The 23,765-nt window shown below is 41.5% G+C and overlaps 1 protein-coding gene across 1 annotated transcript in view; it reads left to right on the top strand.

The window, feature by feature from the left end:
* rin1b (Ras and Rab interactor 1b) overlaps positions 1 to 23,765 on the top strand; it is a 50,839-nt gene that overhangs the window by 21,456 nt on the left and 5,618 nt on the right. Inside the window, exons 4-9 of the mRNA XM_007238481.3 lie at positions 2,950 to 3,022; positions 3,372 to 3,463; positions 4,367 to 4,728; positions 8,649 to 9,147; positions 21,680 to 21,985; positions 22,120 to 22,251. Of these exons, the coding sequence (XP_007238543.3) occupies positions 2,950 to 3,022; positions 3,372 to 3,463; positions 4,367 to 4,728; positions 8,649 to 9,147; positions 21,680 to 21,985; positions 22,120 to 22,251 (1,464 nt within the window). The remainder of the gene's footprint in view (positions 1 to 2,949; positions 3,023 to 3,371; positions 3,464 to 4,366; positions 4,729 to 8,648; positions 9,148 to 21,679; positions 21,986 to 22,119; positions 22,252 to 23,765) is intronic.

Genomic DNA, 23,765 nt, shown 5'->3' on the forward strand with positions numbered 1-23,765 from the left:
GAGGAGGCATGTGCTAGTTTTCATCCTCTTTGTGTTGCGGCATCACTAGTGATAGTGGAATATACAACAGAGTAGCAGGTGAATGGGTGGGATAATTGGCCTATAGCTAAATTGGAAGAAAAAAGAAAAATAGTATATGGAAAGAATGGTGTTAGAACTCTGATTTTCTTAGATTTTCCTCAGAAATTACCTGAAAGACAAGCTATTTGTAGTTAAATCCAGGCCTTTATAGAATAGATATATAAGAAATATAAAGTGACTAATGATTTTTATTGTGCTGTATATGTATTGCAATTACTGTAGTCGTAGTAATACACTGTAAACCCGGATAAGTTTAATTTACTTTAAAAATTTGAGGAAACCGGTTGCCTTAAAAATGTTAAGTAATGGGTTAAGAAAACATAACTTAGAACATCAAGTTATTACAACTAAAGGGAAAGTTGATTTAACCTTTTTATATTTGTTATATTGTAAGACTGCACTGTAAAACTGATAAGTCGACTAAACTAAAAACTTTTGTTGTAAGCGATTACCTAATAATAAGTTCATGTAATATAATTTTTAAGTACAGTGAACTTAACAAATACATATATATATATATATATATATATATATATATATATATATATATATATATATATATATATATATATATATATATTTAAAATTAATAATTTCCTGAACTTGTATTTAGTCTTCTTTCTGGTTTCATTCAACTATTTAAATACTCATAGAAAAGTAGATGAAAGAAAGTTTACCTAAGGTAGCCCCGGGTGAATCACTACACACTGATGGTGAGTGTCAAAAACTGTTGGACACACCCAGTATGCAAATAGATTGTGACAGAAGCCAATGGAAAAGAAGCTGTTAATGGCAACAGACTAAACTCAGTTATTATAAGCTGATTCAACTCAAAGATCTCAGTTTAAATGTTTATATGTGCCCACGAATGTTCAACTAACTCAAAATAGTTGAGTATTGTTTAGAAATCTCTAATTTTATGTAAACACTTTAATCATTTGAGTTCAAAAAACTTCTGGGTTTACAGTGTAGTATATATTATATCATATACAGGATATAATGATATCAGTCAGCTCTTTTTCTTCTGATTCTAATTAAACCATTACTAAATACACCAGGATTTGCTTTGCACCATTAAATACAAATGGGAGCTTTCATGCACTCACATATTACATACACACATAATACCGTGATTCATAGCCCTCCTCTTTTGTCTACTTTAGGCATACACTCCAAACTTGTTAGTCACTCAGAGCCGATCCTGCTCAGAGCTCTGAGGAGAAAGTGATGAGTAATGATGATCATGTATGGGGCAGGTGCACAGCAGACCACCAGCTACCTGTTAAAAGTAAAGGGCTTTCACAGTTACTGAATAAAGCTTCACACATTTCATTTCTGTAATATGCTTTTATAGTGACATGGACATCGGCTCTTTTCAGTGTCTACTTTTTGTTTCTTTACCAAAGATCTTGTGTAATGGCCAGTAAGATGAAGTGGCAACTTTACAGGAGAAGGAAATAACCCTCTTAATTTTTAGGCCCAATCCTATTTCACCCCTTGGCCCTACCCTACTACTCGTGTTTTGAGTGTTTTAAGTTAAACCCTCCCCCTAAGAATTGGGACAACCTTCAAGCATCTGATACGTCATCAGGAGCACTAAAGTTCAGTAACCTAGCTGCTGTTAACTAGTTAACTTTAGAGCTTTATTGTATATCTTCAGTAAGAGGGGAGATGGTGCAGAAATGAATTATTAGTGTCCATTTCTTAATTTCTCTGTGACGGGGAGCTGAAATTAGCTTTGATTAGCTTTTATTTTTCCATTTTTCCCTTAAATGCTGCAGACACTGTCACACATTACAAATGCGAACTTTCATGCTGGAATACTTTGTATTATGCTCTTTAACAAAGACAAGGCGTGGTATGGCATATTAATAAGTGTATACTGTCCATGGTACCAGGCTCTGTGACTGGTACCATGGACAGAGGCACTCTGTTGTGTCTCTGGTGTGGCTTCTGCGTCTGACCTGTGGGGTATGTACAAGGGTTGGACAATGACACTGAAACACCTGTCATTTTAGTGTGGGAGGTTTCATGGCAAAATTGGAGCAGCCTGGTGGTCAATTTTCCTTAATTGCACATTGCACCAGTAAGAACAGAGTTTGAAGGTTTATTTAGCAGGGTAAGAGCAGTTATGGGTGACATACCAGAGTTCAAAAGAGGACAAATTGTTGGTGCACGTCTTGCTGGTGCATCTCTGACCAAGAAAGCAAGTCTTTGTGATGTATCAAGAGCCACGGTATCCAGGGTAATGTCAGCATACCACCAAGAACGATGAACCACATCCAACAGGATTAACTGTGGACGCAAGAGGAAGCTGTCTGAAAGGGATGTTCGGGTGCTAACTCGGATTGTATCCAAAAAACATAAAACCACGGCTGCCCAAATCACGGCAGAATTCAATGTGCACCTCAACTCTCCTGTTTCCACCAGAACTGTCAGTCGATACAATAAATTATTGTGGTCTAAAACCAGGTGTTTCAGTTTCATCGTCCAACCCCTGTATGTTGGTCCTCATTCACAAAACAACACTTAATGATCAATTTCCATACTGCTATCCAATGACTTTTGCCATGTCAGTGTATGTTATTGTGTATATACTGTGTGTCAAGTCATTTTCTAAGACACGCCCCCCCAATGTGACTCTGCATGGTGACGCTAATCAAATGAATAGGGTAAACCTGTGGTAAAGAATATTGGTTGTCAAATTCTATGAAACTGACACCAATCAATCCATAATTCCTGTTATTTGCTTATTTAGGAGTAATTTATTATCTTCAGGAGTTTTATTGTGATATATTGAGTGGTAAAATTGTATCGTGAGATGCCCTGTGATTCACACCCCTAATATGTGCTCTGTTTTGCATGCAGCTTTCGCTTTAGAGAGTTCAGCCTTGAGCTTTCCCGACCTCTGCAGATTAGTGGCCTTCTACTGCATCAGCAGGTACCCTACACATACACACACACACATATATATACATATACACACCCAACATGTACACACATACACACTCATGCATATACTGACTGCCTCATCTCAGTATAAGATGAGAGGAAAGCATCTTCAGAGAATTGACCCAATAATCCCAAACCATCCAGTTCTGAAAGTTGATGTTTTGCCTCCCAGCATTGTGCAAATCTTAAGAGTACATTAAGAAGATTTTAATGTAAAAACAGATCTCCAGAGTTAGAGTTTCAGAGGAAAGGCAGGGAACTTCTACAGATTGTTTACTGCAGTTCAGCAGAAAGCGTGTGGGTGACTGTTTGTGTGTGTTTGTTTGTGGGTTCTATAGGGATGTTCTGCCCTTCCCACTGGAGCTTCCTGAAGCTATTGCACAAGCCACCAACCACACACAGCTAGAGACCATCTCACACCTCGGCCTGGGTAAGAGGATTGTTATACACATGTGCACACACACTTTTAAACAAAAAGAACAGGATAGAATCAGACTTAAGCAAATAGAAACGCTTAATCACTTAAAATGATTAAAAATAACAGATTTAGAAGAAGAATGAATGGATGAAAAAGAAAATCATACAGTTTCTTCCAGTACTAATTAGAGTATATGCGGCCCAAACTGAATAAAATAGAGACAAAATCATTAAAGACCAGAACTGATCTAAACTGAATAGAATAGAATATAATAGACAGTTAAACAATGTACGAGAGTAGACAATAGAGTAGAACTGAATGGAATGTGCATAAAATACATTTACATTTGCTGCATTTAGTGACTTACAAAATGAATCCTATTCCTATAGGTGAACCGATGTAGTGTTAGGAGTCTTGCCCAAGGACTCTTATTGGTTTAGTGCAGCATTCAGTTACCCAGAATAAGAATTGAACCAAAGTCTCCCACATGATGTGGTAGCTCACTAGCAGGTATAGTGGTGTTATTCACTGCGCCACATCAACCACTCTTAAGGGTAAAAACTTGATTATTTTTGATAACACATTTTATAACAATACAAGACCAAAGACCAAAACAGAACCAATAGGACAGAACAGATAAATAGTGTAAAAGTGTCTAACTGAATTGCATTAAATTAAATTGAGTATAAAATTGAATACAAAATTGTATAAAAGAGTATCTTACAGTGTTTTATTTTGTTAATTACCTTTTAGTTGTAATTTAAACGAAATACAGTAGAATATAGAAATCAACAAAATAAAAAAGAACCATCTGGATCTGGTTTTCCACTCTTTTTATAAGCTCTGATATGTAATGATTCTCAGTCTGTCATTAATATCATTAATACAGGGTGTGTTTTTCTCGCTCCTGCTCAGAGTTCTGGAGTTCGCAGGCCTCTCCAGGTCCTCCTAATGGCCCCCCTGCTGTGTCAGTGCGCAGGACGTCCCGGACAGGATCCCCCTGCTTTATTAACCCCCTGTTCCTGCAGCCGCCTCCGCCCAGCCGAGGGGCTTCACACAAGCGCCACAGGTTCAAGCGCAGCCTGAGGGTCCGCGTGTCAACTGAGTCCTCCTTCTGCCTGTCCTCCGCCGAGCCGGACTGGAGTGAGTCGGACAGACTGAGGAGCGGACAGGGGGGCTCGCGGAGGGCGGGGGGACTGAGCGTGCTCAGACGGACCCCTGCTCTGGTTCCTACCTCAGAAGAAGAGGATGAGCACATGCTGGGAGAAATGCCTCCAGTAAGTGTGTGTGTGTGTGTGTGTGTGTGTGTGTGTGCTTGCAATAGCATGCAGAGGGGGTGGATATAGGTCTCTAAACATAACCTTTGCTAGATTCACCTCCTCCTACAGAAAAGCACTGATGTGTTTAAACATTATAAAACAGGGTGATAGGCTCGGCACGTGGATCTGTTACACCAGCTCAACATCACACATCTGAAAACAGTTGCACGAGGTAGTCCAATGAGTCTGATGGTCATTTCCACTGTTCTTGCAGTGTTAATCTTTTCTTTAGGGGTGAGTTCATTTTTAGTAGATTACACAAATTCTAGAAGCACATTCTCAACATGTCCAAATGTCTGTGGACACCCCTTCTAATGAATGCAACCAGCTACTCAAGATTTCACCTATTGCTCACACAGATGTTTAAAAGTATTTGAAGGATTGGAGGCAGGGCTGTAAGATTAAGCATCTTTTTTATTGTTATCACAATATACAGGGCCATCTCAAAGAAGTTGAATATCTTTGAAAAGTTACTTTATTACAGTAATTCAGTTAAAAATGTGAAACTCATATATTATATAGATGTTTTACACACACACAGTGATCAATTTTAAGCGTTTATTTATTTTATTATTGATGATTATGGCTTACAGCCAATGAAACCCAAAAATCAGTATATTATATAAAATTAGAATATTATATAAGACCAATCGGTACTTTCTGCAGTGTGGGCAGTGTGCCAAGTCCTGCTGGAAAATGAAATCTGCACACCATCTCCGATTGGTGGAAACTTCACACTAGACCTCAAGCAGTTTGGACTGTGTGTCTCTCCACTCTTCCTCCAGACTCTGCTCCCTTGATTTACAAATGAAATGTAAAATTTACTGATGATCAGTGATGGTTTGGAGAGACACGTCATCTGCTGGTGTTGATCCACTGTGTTTTATTATCAAGTCTAAAGTCAGTGCAGTTTTGTTTTCCCACAAAATCTTACAGCACTTCATGCTTCCCTCTGCTACTGACAACTTTTATAGAGATGCAGATTTCATTTTCCAGCAGGACTTGGCACACTGCTCACACTGCAGAAAGTACCAATTGGTCTTATATAATATTCTAATATTCTGAGACACTGATTTTTGGGTTTTCATTGGCAGTAAGCCAAAATCATCAACAATAAAAGAAATAAACGCTTAAAGCTCACCTTCCGCGAAAATCCGATTTTTCTTGTTTTTTGTGGAATACAGTAGGTCTCTCCGAGTTGAATGTGTACACCTGCACATTAAACTGTTTTGCAGCCCCCATTGTCTGCAGGAGCTAAGCAAAGAAATCCGGAAAGAAAGAAAAAACGGGTGAATTTTGAATTTGAAACTCACAGACCAGCCCACCTTGGCTCGAGAAACTCCCAGAGGCGGAGCTGAAGCGACGCAACATCACCGCTCATCAGTTAGGAGGTGGGAGGCAGTGAGCGGCAGAGCGGTGGAGGGGCGTCGCAGTGCTCCTAGCCAATCAGAGGAGAGATATTTGCATGCTGTTTGCATGTATGAATATTCATGAGCAAAGCTGGAATCCGGTCATTTTGGACACACCCCTAAAACAGTCCATTAAAAAAGAGCTATACAGAGACACCTGAGCACTTTTTTTTACAAAAACGGCTCACATGTCATTCATTCATACTAGAGACCACAACTAGACATTTTAAAATGAAAGAAAAAACGACGGAAGGTGAGCTTTAAAATAGATCACTCTGTGTGTAAAACATCTATATAATATATGAGTTTCACATTTTGAACTGAATTACTGAAATAAAGTAACTTTTCAAAGATATTCTATTTTTTTGAGATGGCCCTGTAAGTTTCATGATACTTGCTATTGGAAATGCTATCAATACTTCACCCCTGCAACAAAATCTGCAGGAACTGCATGAATAATTTAGCGGCACGGGATATGTTATTGCAGGACAGTATTAGAAATTTCTACAACTCCATGTGGGCATTTTGCATTACACATGTTACACACTGTATATATCACTCAATAAATCTGATCAAGAACTGCCTATATCCAGGGCTGTGCAGAGACCTGTGGAGGGGCAGGTGCTCAATGTCAAAAAGGGGCACATTAGAGCACTTATTTGAAACACCATACAGAAACACAACTTACAAAATAACTGGTTGATTTGTGGTCTTACTGTTGTGTTCCTGTAAACTACAAATGAACAGAAGTCACGTTAGATCAGTGTTTCTACACCCTGTTCCTGCATATTCTACTGCATATTATAGGGCTTTCTCTGTTTAAAGGCACTTAATTAAGTAAGTGGTGGCATGATGTGTCTAATACACTGCTGGATACACATATAGATTGATTTATGATCCATAGGGGGCTAAGAGATTTTAACAGGTAAACTCAAAAAAGGATTGTTTATTAGCTGATCAGTTGGATCTGGTGGAAAATACACATTTTTAGGGCAGTAATCAGGGTTAAGAAACTGCTTTAAACTACCAACTTTACCCAGTGTTTAACTAAATTCTAGCTATCCTCTACATCCAGCTTCTAGCAGGAGGCTGTTCCTCCCTCCTAAAAGGCGGGATTTTGATTAATACAGTTTTTTAAATTTTATTTAATATAATACGGTAAATTTACGGGGAAAATACTAACACATGAAGACGGAGGGAAAGATGGGTAATTATAGTAGTTTCCAAATTTACAAAATGTACTGCACTTTGGGCAGTAAGAGCCAAAGCTCCAGCCCCCTCTGCCCCCCCTCCCCCTCTGCACATGCCTGCCTATATCTGTTATTTTTTTTTTTAAGATTTATTTTCCTAGTAACTGTAATCTTTCTTTAGAATAGCATTGCAATTCGATGCAAATTCTTTGATATGTGTAAATATCAGAGAGCTACCTTCCAGGAGACTATTATTCCAACCAATATTTTTTTTCCACCTGATCTATTTCATTAATGCTTCCACAGGTGTTTGATTACTTGAATAGAGCAGAATTGACGACCCTTGGTTTAGAAGATGAGCTATAGAAGATGAGTCTTCACCACGGTGGCTGAATCTAGTAAAGGAAGACTTCTGCAGCCAAACCCAGTAATTAACTGTACAGACCAGCCAGTGGCAGCAAGCTGGAGGATGGAAAGCAGCCTTGTACTTTTTTACTGGCTCTAAAACACCAACGCATAGAAGTGCATCCTCCCACACACACACACACACACACACACACACACACTAATATAATCACTTCCATTAGAAAGCCTTGTGTGTCTAAAGCAGGGGAGTCAAACTAAGGTATTTTAGAAATAAAATGAAAGTGGTGAGAGTGTTCAGTTGTAGCGCAGAAAATGGGCTAAAGAGTCTTAAAGCGGCGAGACTGCACAGTTGTAGTGCAGAAAACGGGCCAAAGAGGCTAAAAGCAGCAAGAATGCACAGTTATAATGCAGAAAACAAGCCAAAGAGTCTAAAAGCGGCAAGAGTGCACAGTTGTAGTGCAGAAAACGGGCTAAAGAGTCTAAAAGCGGCAAGAGTGCACAGTTGTAGTGCAGAAAACGGGTCAAAGAGGCTAAAAGCAGCAAGAATGCACAGTTATAATGCAGAAAACAAGCCAAAGAGTCTAAAAGCGGCAAGAGTGCACATTTGTAGTGCAGAAAACGGGCTAAAGAGTCTAAAAGCGGCAAGAGTGCACAGTTTTAGTGCAGAAAACGGGCTAAAGAGTCTAAAAGTGGCAAGAGTGCACAGTTGTAGTGCAGAACACAGGCCAAAGAGTCTAAAAGCGGCGAGACTGCGCAGTTATAATGCAGAAAATGGGCCAAAGAGTCTAAAAGTGGCAAGAGTGCACAGTTGTAGTGCAGAAAACCTACTGGCCCCCAACAAAAAAAGTTTGGACACCCCTGGTCTAAAGTTATGAACAAAGGATCATGATGATTTTTTTGTTTGTTATTTTAGGCCACATCGGCACCTCAGCAAGAAGAGGTGCAGGAGATGATTCAGGACGAGGGGGTCTGCTTGGCGTTGGAGCGGCGCCGTGCCCCGTCATTGGCCGAGCTGGACAGCAGCAGCTCCTTCAGCAGCTTAGAGGAGGAAGACTCTCAGCTGGACGCCAGTTTGCAGTGGCCTCCCGCCGCCCGGGGCTCCCGGTTCCCAGTGGCCAACCCGGCCTCCACCCTGCGGCGCATGAGCGCTGCCTTTGTGTGTGTGTTCGCCCCCGAGCGGAGGGTGGCCCGGCTGGTGGACGAGCTGTCCCGGGACAGGAGATCTGTTTTCGGCTCTTTGGTCCAGGACTTCTTGGAGAAGCAGAAGGAGGAGCTGAAGACCCCGAGCTGGAGCTCCGCTGTGCAGCTGCTGCAGGGAGTGAGGAGGTTCCTCTCACAAGCTAAGAACCTCCTGCTGGAAGCTGGAGAACTGGAACCGCCCATTGAGACACTGGTGCCTGAGAATGAGAAAGGTATGTGTATTTGCACTGTTTTTTTTTTTTCATATTTTTCAGTTTTAATGTTTCTTTAATATTGCTTAGATAATAATCTATTAGGTTTACAATTAATTTTCATTACATAATTAATGACATACCTTCTATGGGACATGGCAAAAGCCATGGGGCATGATGCTACTACCCGTTCCAGGACTTTTGGCATGTTAGTGTATTAAATGTAATTATATTTTCACAATAAAATTATATAATTAAGCAATAATACACGAGAGGGAGTGCTATAACATGTAATATTGGCACTGCTGTGCTGCAGTCCTAGGTACAAGCCTCAACTGTATTATTGCGATGATACCACAGTTCCATTAGCGCTGTTTATTGAAATATTTTAAGTTAAAGAGGAAGAGAAAATATGATCTGTTTGGTTATAAAAAATAAATAAAAAAATATAAAATAGTTCCATTGCTGCTGTCATGGTCAGAACAGAATAGCAGACAAGCGCAGATACTGATAAAAACAAAGTATGTTTATTATGATAATAAACAGATATAATCAGGGTCGATACAGAAATAAGGTTGATTACCAGTAGACAGAGCAATGAAGACAAAACCATACCATAAACGAGAGACAGTCCAGAGTTCATACACAAGCAATCCAAAATCAGAGGTAATCCAAGAGGCGGTGGTGAAAGCACAGTCCAGGTCATACACAAACAATCCAATATCAAAGGCAGAGGCAAAAATCGGCGTCGAGAAACAAAAAGCAAGGTCATACACAAGTAAACTGAGACAAGAGATAAGTAACGCTTTGTATGAGGATAACCTACCATACGCGGCGATGAAGTCTGTTTGGCGTGCACCTTTATAGTGCCAGTAATCAGTATTCGGGGCTTCCTGGTGGAAGCAGGTGAGGTGTCACGTGATCAGGTGAGTGCGTGATGTCAGCGGGTGGTGCATTCTGGGTAGTGTAGTTGTTAACCTGAGAACCTCCGTTAGAGCTGGGTGTGGAAGGGACAGAGGAGCTAACAGCACCAGACGTGACAGTACCTCCCCCCAAGGGAGTCGGAACGGAGCCGGAACGGGGACGACCACGACGACGTCCACCCGACGGGCAGGGAGTACCGGCGGGAGGACCAGGCGTAGCCTCAGAGGTGACGGGCAGGCGGGGGTTGCGAGACTGGGAACCCCTACGCACCGGAGCCGAAGAAGAGAGTGAGCGCTTGGGACGCCCACGGGGTCTAGGAGCAGGCTTACCAGGGTGACGGGCATGAAATTCGGCCAGTAGAGCAGGATCCAGCACGTCACCGGCGGCAACCCAGCAACGCTCCTCAGGGCCGTAACCCTCCCAGTCTATGAGGTACTGGAGCACACCGCCACGCCTGCGTGAATCCAACACCTCTCGAACCGCATAGGTAGACGAATCCTCCCCCTCCACTGCCGCGGGCGGCACGTCATCTGGAACACCCTCAGCAAGCGGACCTGGGACAAGAGGCTTGAGCAGAGAAACATGGAACGAGTTATGCACCCTGTACTGAGCAGGCAACTCAATCTTATAAGTCACCTCGTTAACCTGAGACAACACCTTAAATGGGCCAATATACTTAGGCAGCAGTTTCCTACAGGCCCCCTCAAACCTCAAGTCCCGGGTCGACAACCACACCCTGTCTCCGGGTTGGTATTGGGGGGTGGTACCACGGTGTCTGTCGGACTGCTCCTTATATTTCCGTAAGACCTCCGAGATCTGCTGATGCGTCTCCTCCCACACCTGCTCACTCCGCTTCATCCAGTCGTCAACAGCGGGAATCTCAGTGGACGACGCTGTCCACGGAGCTAACGGAGGCTGATAACCCAGAATGCACTGAAAGGGAGTGAGACCAGACGTGGAGTTAGTTAAGGAGTTTTGAGCTATTTCAGCCCAAATAAGATATTGTGACCACTCAGACGCATGCTTGAAACAATATAACCTTAGAAACTTTCCTAACTCTTGGTTGACTCTCTCACACTGACCATTACTAGTGGGGTGAAACCCAGAAGTGAGACTTACGTGTACACCCAAATGTTCAAAAAATGATTTCCATACCCGAGAAGTAAATTGAGGACCTCTGTCTGACAAAATGTCCTCCGGAACCCCATAATGTCTGAAAATGTGTGTGTATATAGCTTGGGCGGTCTGAAGAGCAGTAGGAAGTGCAGGAAAAGGGATAAACTTAACTCCCCTAGAAAATCTGTCTACAACAGTAAGGACAGTTGTGTAACCTTCAGATTCAGGCAAATCAGTAACAAAGTCTACAGCAATATGTGACCATGGACGTTCAGGCACAGGCAGAGGACATAACTTACCGGCTGGAAGGGTTTTTGGTGTTTTGCATTGTGCGCAGACAGAACATGAAACTACGAACGTTTGAACATCAGCTCGCATGGTTTCCCACCAATACCGAGCTGAGATGAGTTGCAATGTACGGGTAACGCCTGGATGACCGGAAGTAAGAGCAGCATGTGCCCAGCCAATAAGTTGATCACGAAATTGTTCAGGTACATAAGTCTTGTGAGGAGGGCAACCCTCCGGAGGTCGTGTGTTAACCAGACTCCGCTGGATAAGATCATCTAGTTCCCATCTAATGGCAGCTACTTTAACTGTGGGTGGCAGAATGTGTTCGGGTTCAGAAACGTGGCATGTGTCATCTGGGGAACTGAAAACACGGGATAAGGCATCAGCTTTAGTATTACGGTTGCCTGGACGAAACGAGATTGAGAAGTTGAAACGTGAGAAAAACAATGACCAACGAGCTTGACGGGGGTTTAAACGTTTAGCTGTACGGAGATACTCTAAGTTCTTGTGATCAGTTAGAACGGTGAATGGATGTGCAGCACCTTCCAGCCAGTGACGCCACTCCTCAAGAGCTAGTTTGACAGCCAGCAGCTCTCTATCCCCTATCCCATAATTACGCTCCGCAGGCGACATTTTCTTTGAGAAAAAGGCTACAGGATGAAGCTTAGGCGGTGAACCACTGCGTTGGGAGAGAACTGCTCCGATGCCGGTATTAGAAGCATCGACTTCTACAACAAAGGGTAAGTCTGGATTAGGATGTTTCAGGATGGGAGCAGAGACAAAAGCGGCTTTCAATTTCTGAAAAGCTTGGTCAGCTTCAGGGGACCACTTCAGAATTTTGGTGGCATTTTTAGTGAGCGCCGTAAGGGGGGCAGCTATGCTACTAAAGTTACGTATGAAACGTCTGTAAAAGTTTGCGAATCCTAAGAAACGTTGAAGATCTTTGATAGACTGGGGAACGGGCCAGCTAGTTACGGCATCTACTTTAGAGTCATCCATCAGAACTCCCTGGGAGCTGATGACATAGCCGAGAAATGCGACTCTTTGAAGGTGGAACTCGCATTTCTCGGCTTTAGCGTAAAGATTGTTTTCTAACAGTCTCTGGAGAACTGAGCGCACGTGCTGCACGTGGGAATCTAAGTCTGAGGAATAGATCAAAATGTCGTCTATAAAAAGTGTCACATATTTGCCAATCATGTCTCTAAAAACATCGTTCATAAACGACTGAAATACTGCGGGTGCGTTAGCGAGACCATAACTCATTACTAGGTACTCGTAGTGGCCATTAGTAGTGGTGAACGCGGTTTTCCATTCGTCCCCCTCCCTAATGCGGATCAAATTGTAAGCGCTACGCAAATCAAGCTTAGTAAAGTAGGTAGCTGAACGCAGTTGTTCAAGGGCACATGGAATGAGGGGTAATGGGTAAGCGAATTTCTTGGTAATGGCATTCAAACCTCTATAATCAATACATGGTCTCAGTCCCCCGTCCTTTTTCTTTACAAAGAAGAATCCAGAACCGACGGGGGACTTTGACGGCCGAATGAAACCCTGCGCCAAAGCTTCAGTAACATAATCACGCATAGCCTTTTCCTCATCGAGCGTAAGGGGGTAGACTCTAGCTTTGGGTAAGGTGGCACCCTCCACTAGGTCAATAGCACAGTCATAGGGACGATGCGGAGGCAATTTTGTAGCGTTATCTTTGCTAAATACTTCCAAAAAATCTGAATACTCAGCGGGTACAACAACGTGATCAGAAACATCAGGACTTTCTACTGAAGTAGACTGAATGATTAAACTATCCAAAGCTAGACAATGTTCATGACAATGAGCAGACCAAACCGTGATATCCCCATCGCGCCAGGAGACAGTGGGATCGTGGGTCTTCAGCCATGGCATGCCCAGGATAACTGGATGCTCGGTGCAGGGAAGCACGAAAAGCGGTAGTTCCTCAAAATGGAGAGCGCTGGCTTGTAGAGTGATGGGCAGAGTCTGCAGGGTAACCGGCTTGGAGCGGACAGTCTTTCCATCAACAGCATGGATGGCTAAAGGACGTAGAAGTTCTCTGGTGGGCACTCCATGCTCCTTAACTAGGTCCTGGCTGATGAAGTTCCCCTCCGACCCGGAATCTACAAGCGCTGGGACAGAGAGCATACCAGTAGGTAACATAATATTTACAGGCAAAGAAAAACATTTAGAGCGAAGTATTGTGTTGTGCTTACGTACCACGTTAGCGCGTGGAGTGCTCTCCACGCGCTAACGTGGTACGTAAGCACAACACTGTCCCAGGGCTGGAGCTTTCACAGGTCGGGTCAGGAGACCACACTCAGCCTTGAAATGCCCGGCCTCTCCACAATAAAGGCATAGGCGAAGCCGGATTCGACGCTGCCGCTCCTCTGGAGTTAGCCGGGTTTTCTGGATATCCATGGGCTCTGGGGCAGGCAGCGCAGCTTTCTCTGGAGTGGGAGCGCGGGGCAGAGACACAGGAGTGTGTTGAGTGCGAGGACTGGTCTTGGGTCGGCGCGAGAGAAGTTGATCCAACCGGATCGACAGTGAGATGAGCTGATCCAGGGTCAGTGAATCATCTCTGCAGGCTAATTCCCTCTGTACATCTGGGTTAAGTCCGCATCTAAACACGTTGATTAAAGCAGCGTTATTCCACCCACTACCAGCTGCGAGAGTGCGAAACTCCAAAGCGTAGGAAGCCACCGGCTTCTGACCTTGCTTGAGAGCCAGCAAAAGTTCTCCATTAGACTGTCCATAACGCGAATGATCAAAAACTGAGCGGAAAGTAGCCAAAAAGTCAGTGTAACTAGCCCCAGAAAGGTCTTCCCAAATAGCTGTAGCCCACTCGAGTGCCTTACCAGAAAGCCGTGAGATAATAAAACCGATCTTAGCTTTATCGGTTGTAGGCGGTGAATTACTGAAAAACACGGAGCATTGTAAAAGAAAACCGCTGCATTTTTCCGGATCCCCATCAAACAACTCCGGTTTAGAGACAGAAAATCCAGACACAGAAGAGTTAGCGTTAGGCATACTGGGGGCAGCTAACGGGCTAGGGCTAGGCTCAGTTACGCCTCTGAGGTGAGCTAGCAGCTCAGCTAGTTGTTGCTGCTGCGTGGTTTGCTGGCGGGCTAGCTCAGAAACAGCTTGGGTCACACCAGCGAGCGTTTGCTGGTGCTGACCGAGTAGCCTCCCCTGGTTGGCTAAACCAGATCTAATAGCCTCAGTATCTGCTATCTGATTTAGTTCGGCCGCGTATTCTGTCATGGTCAGAACAGAATAGCAGACAAGCGCAGATACTGATAAAAACAAAGTATGTTTATTATGATAATAAACAGATATAATCAGGGTCGATACAGAAATAAGGTTGATTACCAGTAGACAGAGCAATGAAGACAAAACCATACCATAAACGAGAGACAGTCCAGAGTTCATACACAAGCAATCCAAAATCAGAGGTAATCCAAGAGGCGGTGGTGAAAGCACAGTCCAGGTCATACACAAACAATCCAATATCAAAGGCAGAGGCAAAAATCGGCGTCGAGAAACAAAAAGCAAGGTCATACACAAGTAAACTGAGACAAGAGATAAGTAACGCTTTGTATGAGGATAACCTACCATACGCGGCGATGAAGTCTGTTTGGCGTGCACCTTTATAGTGCCAGTAATCAGTATTCGGGGCTTCCTGGTGGAAGCAGGTGAGGTGTCACGTGATCAGGTGAGTGCGTGATGTCAGCGGGTGGTGCATTCTGGGTAGTGTAGTTGTTAACCTGAGAACCTCCGTTAGAGCTGGGTGTGGAAGGGACAGAGGAGCTAACAGCACCAGACGTGACAGCTGCTCTGTTTGTAGCTGCACTGTTTGGCTTGTAAGCACTGCATTGTTGCTAGGTTACCTGTATGTGGTGGAGTAATACATGGAGAGCTTCGGTTATAGTGCATTACCGGCTGATAATGTCACACATAAAAAAAACGCTTCTCAGCCAATCACATTGCAGGGTCGGAACAAACTGTGGTATAATGAATCACTTGAATCAAACTTGACTTACAAAAATAAATATAATAATGTATACTATTGCATAATCAATTACAAAGTTACAGTTGTGGTCAAAAGTTTACATACACTTGTAAAAAAACATAATGTTATGGCTGTCTTGAGTTTTCAATAAGTTCTACAACTCTTATTTTTCTGTGATAGAGTGATCGGAACACATACATGTTTGTCACAAAAAACAGTCATAAAATTTGGTTCTTTCATAAATTTATTATGGGTCTGCTGAAAATGTCACCAAATCTGCTGGGTCAAAAATATACATACAGCAACATTAGTATTTGGTTACATGTCCCTTGGCCATTTTCACGGCAACTAGGCGCTTTTGGTAGCCATCCACAAGCTCCTGGCAAGCTTCAGGTCGAATGTTTGACCACTCTTCTTGACAGAATTGGTGCAGTTCAGCTAAATGTGATGGTTTTCTTGCATGAACCCGTTTCTTTAGCACTGTCCACATGTTCTCAATGGGGTTTAAGTCAGGACTTTGGGAAGGCCATTCTAAAACCTTAATTCTAGCCTGGTTTAACCATTCCTTTACCACTTTTGATGTGTGTTTTGGGTCATTGTCTTGTTGGAACACCCAACTGCGCCCAAGACCCAACCTTCGGGCTGATGGTTTTAAGTTTTCCTGCAGAATTTGGAGGTAATCCTCCTTCTTCATTATCCCATTTACTTTCTGCAAAGAACCAGTTCCACTGGCAGCAAAACATCCCCAGAGCATAATACTACCACCACCATGCTTGACAGTAGGCATGGTGTTCCTGGGATTAAAGGCCTCACCTTTTCTCCTCCAAACATATTGCTGGGTGTTGTGGCCAAACAGCTCAATTTTTGTTTCGTCTGACCAGAGAACTTTCCTCCAGAAGGTTTTATCTTTGTCCATGTGATCAGCAGCAAACTTCAGCCGAGTCTTAAGGTGCCTTTTCTGGAGCAAGGGCTTCTTTCTTGCACGGCAGCCTCTCAGTCCATGGCGATGTAAAACACGCTTGACTGTGGAGACTGACACCTGTGTTCCATCAGCTTCCAAATCCTTGCAGACCTGCTTCTTGGTGATTCTTGGTTGACTCTTGACCATCCTGACCAATCTCCTCTCGGCAGCATGTGATAGCTTGCGTTTTCTTCCTGATCGTGGCAGTGACACAACTGTTCCATGCACTTTATACTGGCGTATAATTGTCTGCACAGTTGCTCTTGGGACCTGTAGCTGCTTTGAAATGGCTCCAAGTGACTTCCCTGACTTGTTCAAGTCAATAATTCGCTTTTTCAGATCCACACTGAGTTCCTTTGACTTTCCCATTGTAGCTTTTGTAGCTGAGTCTAATCACTGGGTCAAATGAGCCCTATTTAAATGGGCTCATGAGAAGTCAACAGCTGTAGTCAATCAGAATCACTTACAAGAAGTGAAGAGGCCATGACATGAAGCTAATTTGACTGACACAACTCGCTACATCACCAAAATTGACAAATTTTGTTGCTGTATGTATATTTTTGACCCAGCAGATTTGGTGACATTTTCAGCAGACCCATAATAAATTTATGAAAGAACCAAATTTTATGACTGTTTTTTGTGACAAACATGTATGTGTTCCGATCACTCTATCACAGAAAAATAAGAGTTGTAGAACTTATTGAAAACTCAAGACAGCCATAACATTATGTTTTTTTACAAGTGTATGTAAACTTTTGACCACAACTGTATATGATCATTAAAACATTAAAACCTTCTAGAGCAGAGAGTTTTAGTCATCACTGCCAATACCCTGAGCTTTATGGGATAAGTTCTTGTTTCTGGCTCGGCAGTACATTAAGGTTATGTATAATCTTAAGACCTTTGTGAAACAAAAACTTGAAATATTGAAAATACATTTTTTAAATTTAATATTAAACAAAGCAACATAAAATCACAGAATTACTCACATTCATTTGAATCTGCAGAGATTATCAGTTATATCACTGTCCCAAATCATATTCACAACATGAAAGAGATGATCACACTATGCGTTTATATAAAATTGTCTTGTGAATATGTTAGAAACCTGCGCACCAGCCCATCCGCATTTACTGTCCACACACCATCCCTGCACGCCTCAGCAGTGAGCATATCCCCCATAGTGTAACAATACACAGAAACATTGATATATTTTTATTATATTCTGATTTTTTAATGTAGATTGCTTTTTAATCACTAACCTGCGATTTAAGCAATAATTGCTTCTAAAACCAGACCTCTGTTTTCCCCCTTAAGCCCTATCCGGAATGGATTAGTTTCTGGGTAATTCTCTCTTTTATGCGGGGTCCTTTGTGATTTTATTCCCATCCGGAACGACCATAAACGTGTTTTTTTTATTTTTTCAGACGTCCTCTAAGAAAAGTACAGGCTGAATTACCTACTGTTTTTCACTGAACTCCGTGGTCCTCTGGTCGTTTTATTCCTGTTCGGACGGACATGTCTGAGTTTCGTCTCCTCACGTTTAATAAAATAGCTATTTGTCCATCTACGCACTGTAATTACACTTTCCACGGAGGTCCACATAAACACAACAGCGGGTGGAAATGGAGGAGCTACTGAACATGATGTCATGTGACCAGGAAAACCAAAAACTCACTGGTCCTCCTGTTTTTTAATTGCAGTCCAGATGCAGGAGTTTTATCACTGAGTAGAAGTGTAAAATGTTTTTTTCACAGACGTTCCCCTGAGAAACTAATCTCGCCCGGATAGAGCTTTTGTTTAAAAACACTGTTCCACATTTGGATTATTCCTAATCGGACAGATTTATTCATATAAGATTTAAATAAGAAAAGTGTAAGATCTGCTTATTTCTTAAATATTGTAGCTCTTTTTTTTTTTACCTCTCAGCAGCATTTCAGCAGTGTATCAATACAGAAGAAGAGATCAGATCTCCTTCTTCAAGTTGTCTACCTGTAGAGATGCTTATACCTGTAGAACATATAGCTGAAGTGGTGCTTCCGTATACAGAACTCTCATTATTATAAAGGCTTAAAGGATAAAGGCTTCTTTAAGTAGTGGACAGGTGCCAAAATGTACCTGTGGTGTTACTGTTGTCTCTATTCCTGTGCAGTTCTCGACTATGTGTGTACACAGTGGAGAAAGTGTAAAATAGTGTCATTGTGTGAAATAAGCACCTATCGTTTCATTCAGATAATATTGGCATATGTACAAAGCAACAGACTGTAGGAAACAATTAATTATCAACTTTGTATGCAAGCAGAAAAATAAATAATTAAATATATGGCTATATTATTGGCATATAGGCAGACTAGTGTAGGTTTCACAAACCAGGGCTGCACAATATATGGTTTCAGTATGCACAACAGTCAGAATACATTAAAATACATTATTTCTTTGAGGAAATTAAAAAGCACACAAGTTTGGCGCCTTAGTTTAACCACGTGATGTTGATGCATGACGTCACCACAAAGCCTTGGACAGTCCTACCAAGGACCTGTCTTACGTCAACTGCAGCCTACACTTAAAACCTGCAGGACAGTGGTAACTCAGGACCAGGACTGAGAACCACTGACTTAGTGTATATCCCCAGTTATGAAATCAACTACATAAAAATGTCAAGAAACACGCTTTTTGGCTACATATCAGTGCCCACGGACCTCTGGTTCTTTGGTAATTTTAGTGGATTGCTGTTGTTGCTTGTTTGGTTGTCAGTTTGAGCGCTTCTCCTAATGCTAACCATACACTAGATAACTTTAAAAAGTCTCTGAAAAGACTTTTAATAGACTAAAGTCTGAAACCCTCTCACATCTAAAGACAAGTCACAGAAAGACTGGGAATCTTGCAGGGTCACATACTTTGTCCCCCCTCACTGTGAATTTTAACATGTTTAAAAAAAAAAAACATGCAAACACAAAGTATAATTGTTTGTGTGGTATTAGTTTAAGCAGACTGTGTTTGTCTATTGTTGTGACTTAGATGAAGATCAGAAGAAATCCAAGTAATCCTAAAGGATTCACATACTTTTTCTTGTATGTCTAAAACTGATATTTTGTTTCACACCTATTCTTCACTTCTGGTCCTGGGACCCTTTGCCCGGCACATTTTAGAGGATTACTTGCTTCAACACACCTTTTCACACTGATTAGTTGAGTTTATCTACGGTAAGATAAATAAGGTTTGCCGTTCTGAAGCACCTTTAATACTAATTATCTGCTAATGAGACTTAATGATGGCTATTTTGGTCACAATTGTTAGTGTGTTTGAGTGTGTGTGAGTGATTGTGGCTGTGTGTCTGTGTGTGTAGTAGATGAGAGAGAAAGAGAAAGAGAGAGAGAGAGTGAGGGAAATGAGAAGGTGCATGTGACTAGGCAGAGAATAGCACAAACACATGGCCGCTCTGAGTCTCGGGAGCTGAGCTGCCTGGTGTTGCGTTAGCGGCTCTGTGTTGGTGGAGGCATTTGCATTTTGTGCTTCTCGTTTATCATAAGCACATATCATAGTCCCACGCACTCTCGTCAGTGGAGGCGCGATGTGTGTGTGTGTGTGTGCGTGTTTGTGTGAGGTGGGAAAAAGCAGAGAGATAAAGAGCTGCAGAATATAGTTTGCTATGCACACAGATTTGTGTGTGTGTGTATGTGTGTGATAATACGATGAGGTCCATCTGTCATTGGTTGCAGCCTCATGACACGTCTGCTTCATGTTTTCCTAAAAGGAGATTTGTTGGGTTATTTGGGTGTGGACAGTAACACTCAGCTTGTGTAAAATTTAGATTAATATTTATTAGCTGAAAAACTGCTCAACAGATGGAGAATTATGTAATACACATACAGAGCAATGTATTACACTCACTAACAGCTTAAAGAGCACATACCCTCTATTCTTTCTATTTTTATTCAGGTTCACTTAAAACTTTTGTATTTTTCTATTAAAGCTACAGTTTAAATCAAATTGAACATACAATAAAAAATACAATATGAAGTTAAATATTAATAAAATAGCAGCATAAATGCACATCTTAAGGCCTAATTACTGGGTTGTTCGAATTTCTTTATTATATTTTAAAAAACAACAAAAATTGTAATTCATATGTTTTGTTATTTTTATAATTTGGTATATATGTTATTTTTTCCCCTTGTTGTTTTTTTCCTGAAGATAATTTGTTAATATTCTGTTTTTTTTAATTAGAAAATCAGCAAAATATTGGATTTATCAGGCATGGAGAATTTTTAGAAGTTTGTAAAGTTAAAAAAAATTTAAACATTGAAAATAATGTTTTATTGAAGTTTATAATGAAACAATGACAAAAAATATCTTGAAAGTAATATGCTTTTCCATTTTTTCCAAAAATGTAAAATATAGGCTACACAGGGCTGGCTGATTACAATTTATTTTTAATTATACATAATATTTTTTGTGATATCTTTGACACAGTTAAAATGCACTACTAATTCCCCCCCTCCACCCCTCAAAAAAACTAACACTAGCAAATCCCTTATTGTAGTTGGCCAGTGTCTTTTAAGTCCCAGTGACAATCATGATGTACACAAATAAAGCAGATTATTCTGATAACAAAATGATAGGATACAATCAAATATAGTCATATTGCCTAATATTTTGATATAATTAAAAATGTACAGCTTCTCAATGTCAGAAGTCTTTGAATCTGTAGCTTGAATCCAGTTACAAAGTTCCTAGTTTTCATGATCCAAGGTCAGTGTGACAATACATGGTTAATTAGTTACATTAACTGTTCCTCTTAATTAGGAATACAAAAAAAAACTTTATCACAGTAAAATGATCCATAATGATGAGGAATAAAATCTCTTTTATCTGACATTAAATATAGAGATGCAAGGTTTAAAGTTAAGAGTTAATTGCTTTAAATCACAATGTAAATAGTGTACCATGCTATATGATTATAAATAGGGGAAACATGAACATAACATTAACATAATATTTGCTTGTTTTCCATCAAAGAATCTTGACAGTTTTTATCTGCTGGAACCAAAATAACTTTTGGCCGTCATTTTCGTTCCATTTTCTTGCCATGATTAGTTTGAGTTTATGCAACTAAATCAAATTAACACCGAACAAATTTAGCCCTTTTATTTAAAGCACACCTACACATTCACACACACACACACACACACACACACACACTGTAGCACAGTATCCTCCTCACTGTTGTGTGTGTGTCTCCTGTGCAGACCTGGCCCTGGAGAAAGCTCTGTTTGGCTGTGTCCTGAAACCTCTGAAGCTTCAGCTGGGTCAGACGCTGCTGTCCCTCCACACCCAGGACGGCTCTCTCCAGAGGTTCGCCAACAGCCTGCAGGCCTGCCAGCAGGGGACGCTAGAGCGCCTGGGCGTGCGCTCCGGGGTCCTGGATGCTCAGGGCATTGAAAGGGCTAAGAAGAAGCTGACTTTAATGCAGCGAAGCCACTCGCCTATAGACAAAGTGCTGCTGCTTCTACAGGTGTGCAAGAGTGTGTATAAGGCCATGGGATCACAGCCTGGTGAGTGTGTGTGTGTGTGTGTGTGTGTGTGAGAGACTGTTCCATTGGAATAATAATGGAATTTATCTCTAGTACAGGTACTGTTATTATGAGTTTATATGATTTAAACATATGTTTAATTCTTTGGTCTGCAGGTCAGGACTACAGCTCGGAGGACTTCCTGCCAGTACTGTCTTATGTAGTAGTCCAGTGTAACATCCCACAACTCATGCTGGAGACAGAGTACATGATGGAGCTGCTGGAGCCGTCATGGCTGACAGGGGAAGGTAATTGACTGAGCACTAGGGATGGGCGATATGGTCCTAAAATTATATAATGATAATTCATGGTATGCTGTTGATATGACATAACAATGAATTCAAATATTATTTCAAGAATACACTGCTACTGTCAGATGGGCCAGGCAAGACAGAGACAAATGCAGATATAGTGCTAAATGGGCTTTATTTACACTATTTACAAATATCCACAAAGTTAACAGGGACCAGAGGCTCAAAACAAACATACCAGCGATCCAGGATCTAACACCAGGCAAACAACACTATCAGAGGGCAATCCAAAAAGTCCAAAGCAAGGGTCAAACCAGGAAACAACACAGTCCAAAGTCCAAAAGGTAATGCAAAAATTGAGGTCAAAAACACAAAAAGTGGAAAAAACATGTAAAATATGGAGATAATCACAAGAGAAATGCTTTGTATGCACAGAGGGCAATACGCGGAAAGAAACAAAGGAAAATCGAGTCCTTAAGTAGGCCAAAGCCCAGATGAATCGAATCACCACTCAGGTGATCCACGGTGCTGCGGCATGTGATCCATGGCATCACCGTGTTTGTAGTCCATAGCTTTCTTGGGGTTGTAGTCTTTTAGCCCCAAATCACTCCCAGGCTCACCGGGAGTGACGAGAGCGGCAGAATGAGCTGTGGCTGGTGTGACAAATAAATGATACCAAACAGATATAATCTGTCTCTAGTAGATGAGAGGGAAATGAGAGCAGTGCTAAAAACAGCCAAAAAGTAGAACCCTCATGTGATAATTAGAGGTGGGTGATATGGGCAATATTTCAGGGTATAATATTGTTCACAATATTCAAAAATGCGCATGATACGATATGGCACACCCATACTGAGGTAACACAGAAGACTGGATAACTATTGGTCTAAAACATGATGAAATATGTAAAACTCTTCATATTACAACGGCAGACTTTATATTTACAGTCCGATACAGTGCAGAGATCTTAAAACTGCTGGGGGAAGAAAGCACCTTCAAATATGATTGACCTGGAGCAGTCAGCAAAAAAAAGAGTGGTCCAAAATTTCAGTTGAGAGGTGGAAGAAGCTTCTTGATAATTGTAGGAAGTGATTGATTTAAGCGAATAATTTTGTCCAGCACATGAAAATTATTTAAATTTTGTCTTTTTTCCTTTTTTTTGTATTGTTCCTATACACGCAAATGTGTTTTATAGGAGTTATTTGGTGCTATTTTAAGAGGCATGGCTATTAGGTGATGAACAGACATTTTACATGAATATAGCAATATATATAGCAATGTCAGTTGGTATGCCTTCATTCAGAATAAACTTATTTTACCGGCTGCGTTCACATTACCAGGCCAAAGTGATTTTTTGCTCAATGTGGCTCAAATTAGATTTTTTCATGGCTGTGTAAATGTGCCGGAGATGCCTAAGATTCGATTCACTTTCATATGTGATCCTAAATCGGATATGTATCTGATCCATAGATATGTGACATGAATGTAAACGGTTAAATCAGAATTCATTC

This window comes from Astyanax mexicanus, chromosome 8 (genome assembly GCF_023375975.1).
Source record: "Astyanax mexicanus isolate ESR-SI-001 chromosome 8, AstMex3_surface, whole genome shotgun sequence".
Classification (NCBI taxonomy): Eukaryota; Metazoa; Chordata; class Actinopteri; order Characiformes; family Acestrorhamphidae; genus Astyanax; species Astyanax mexicanus.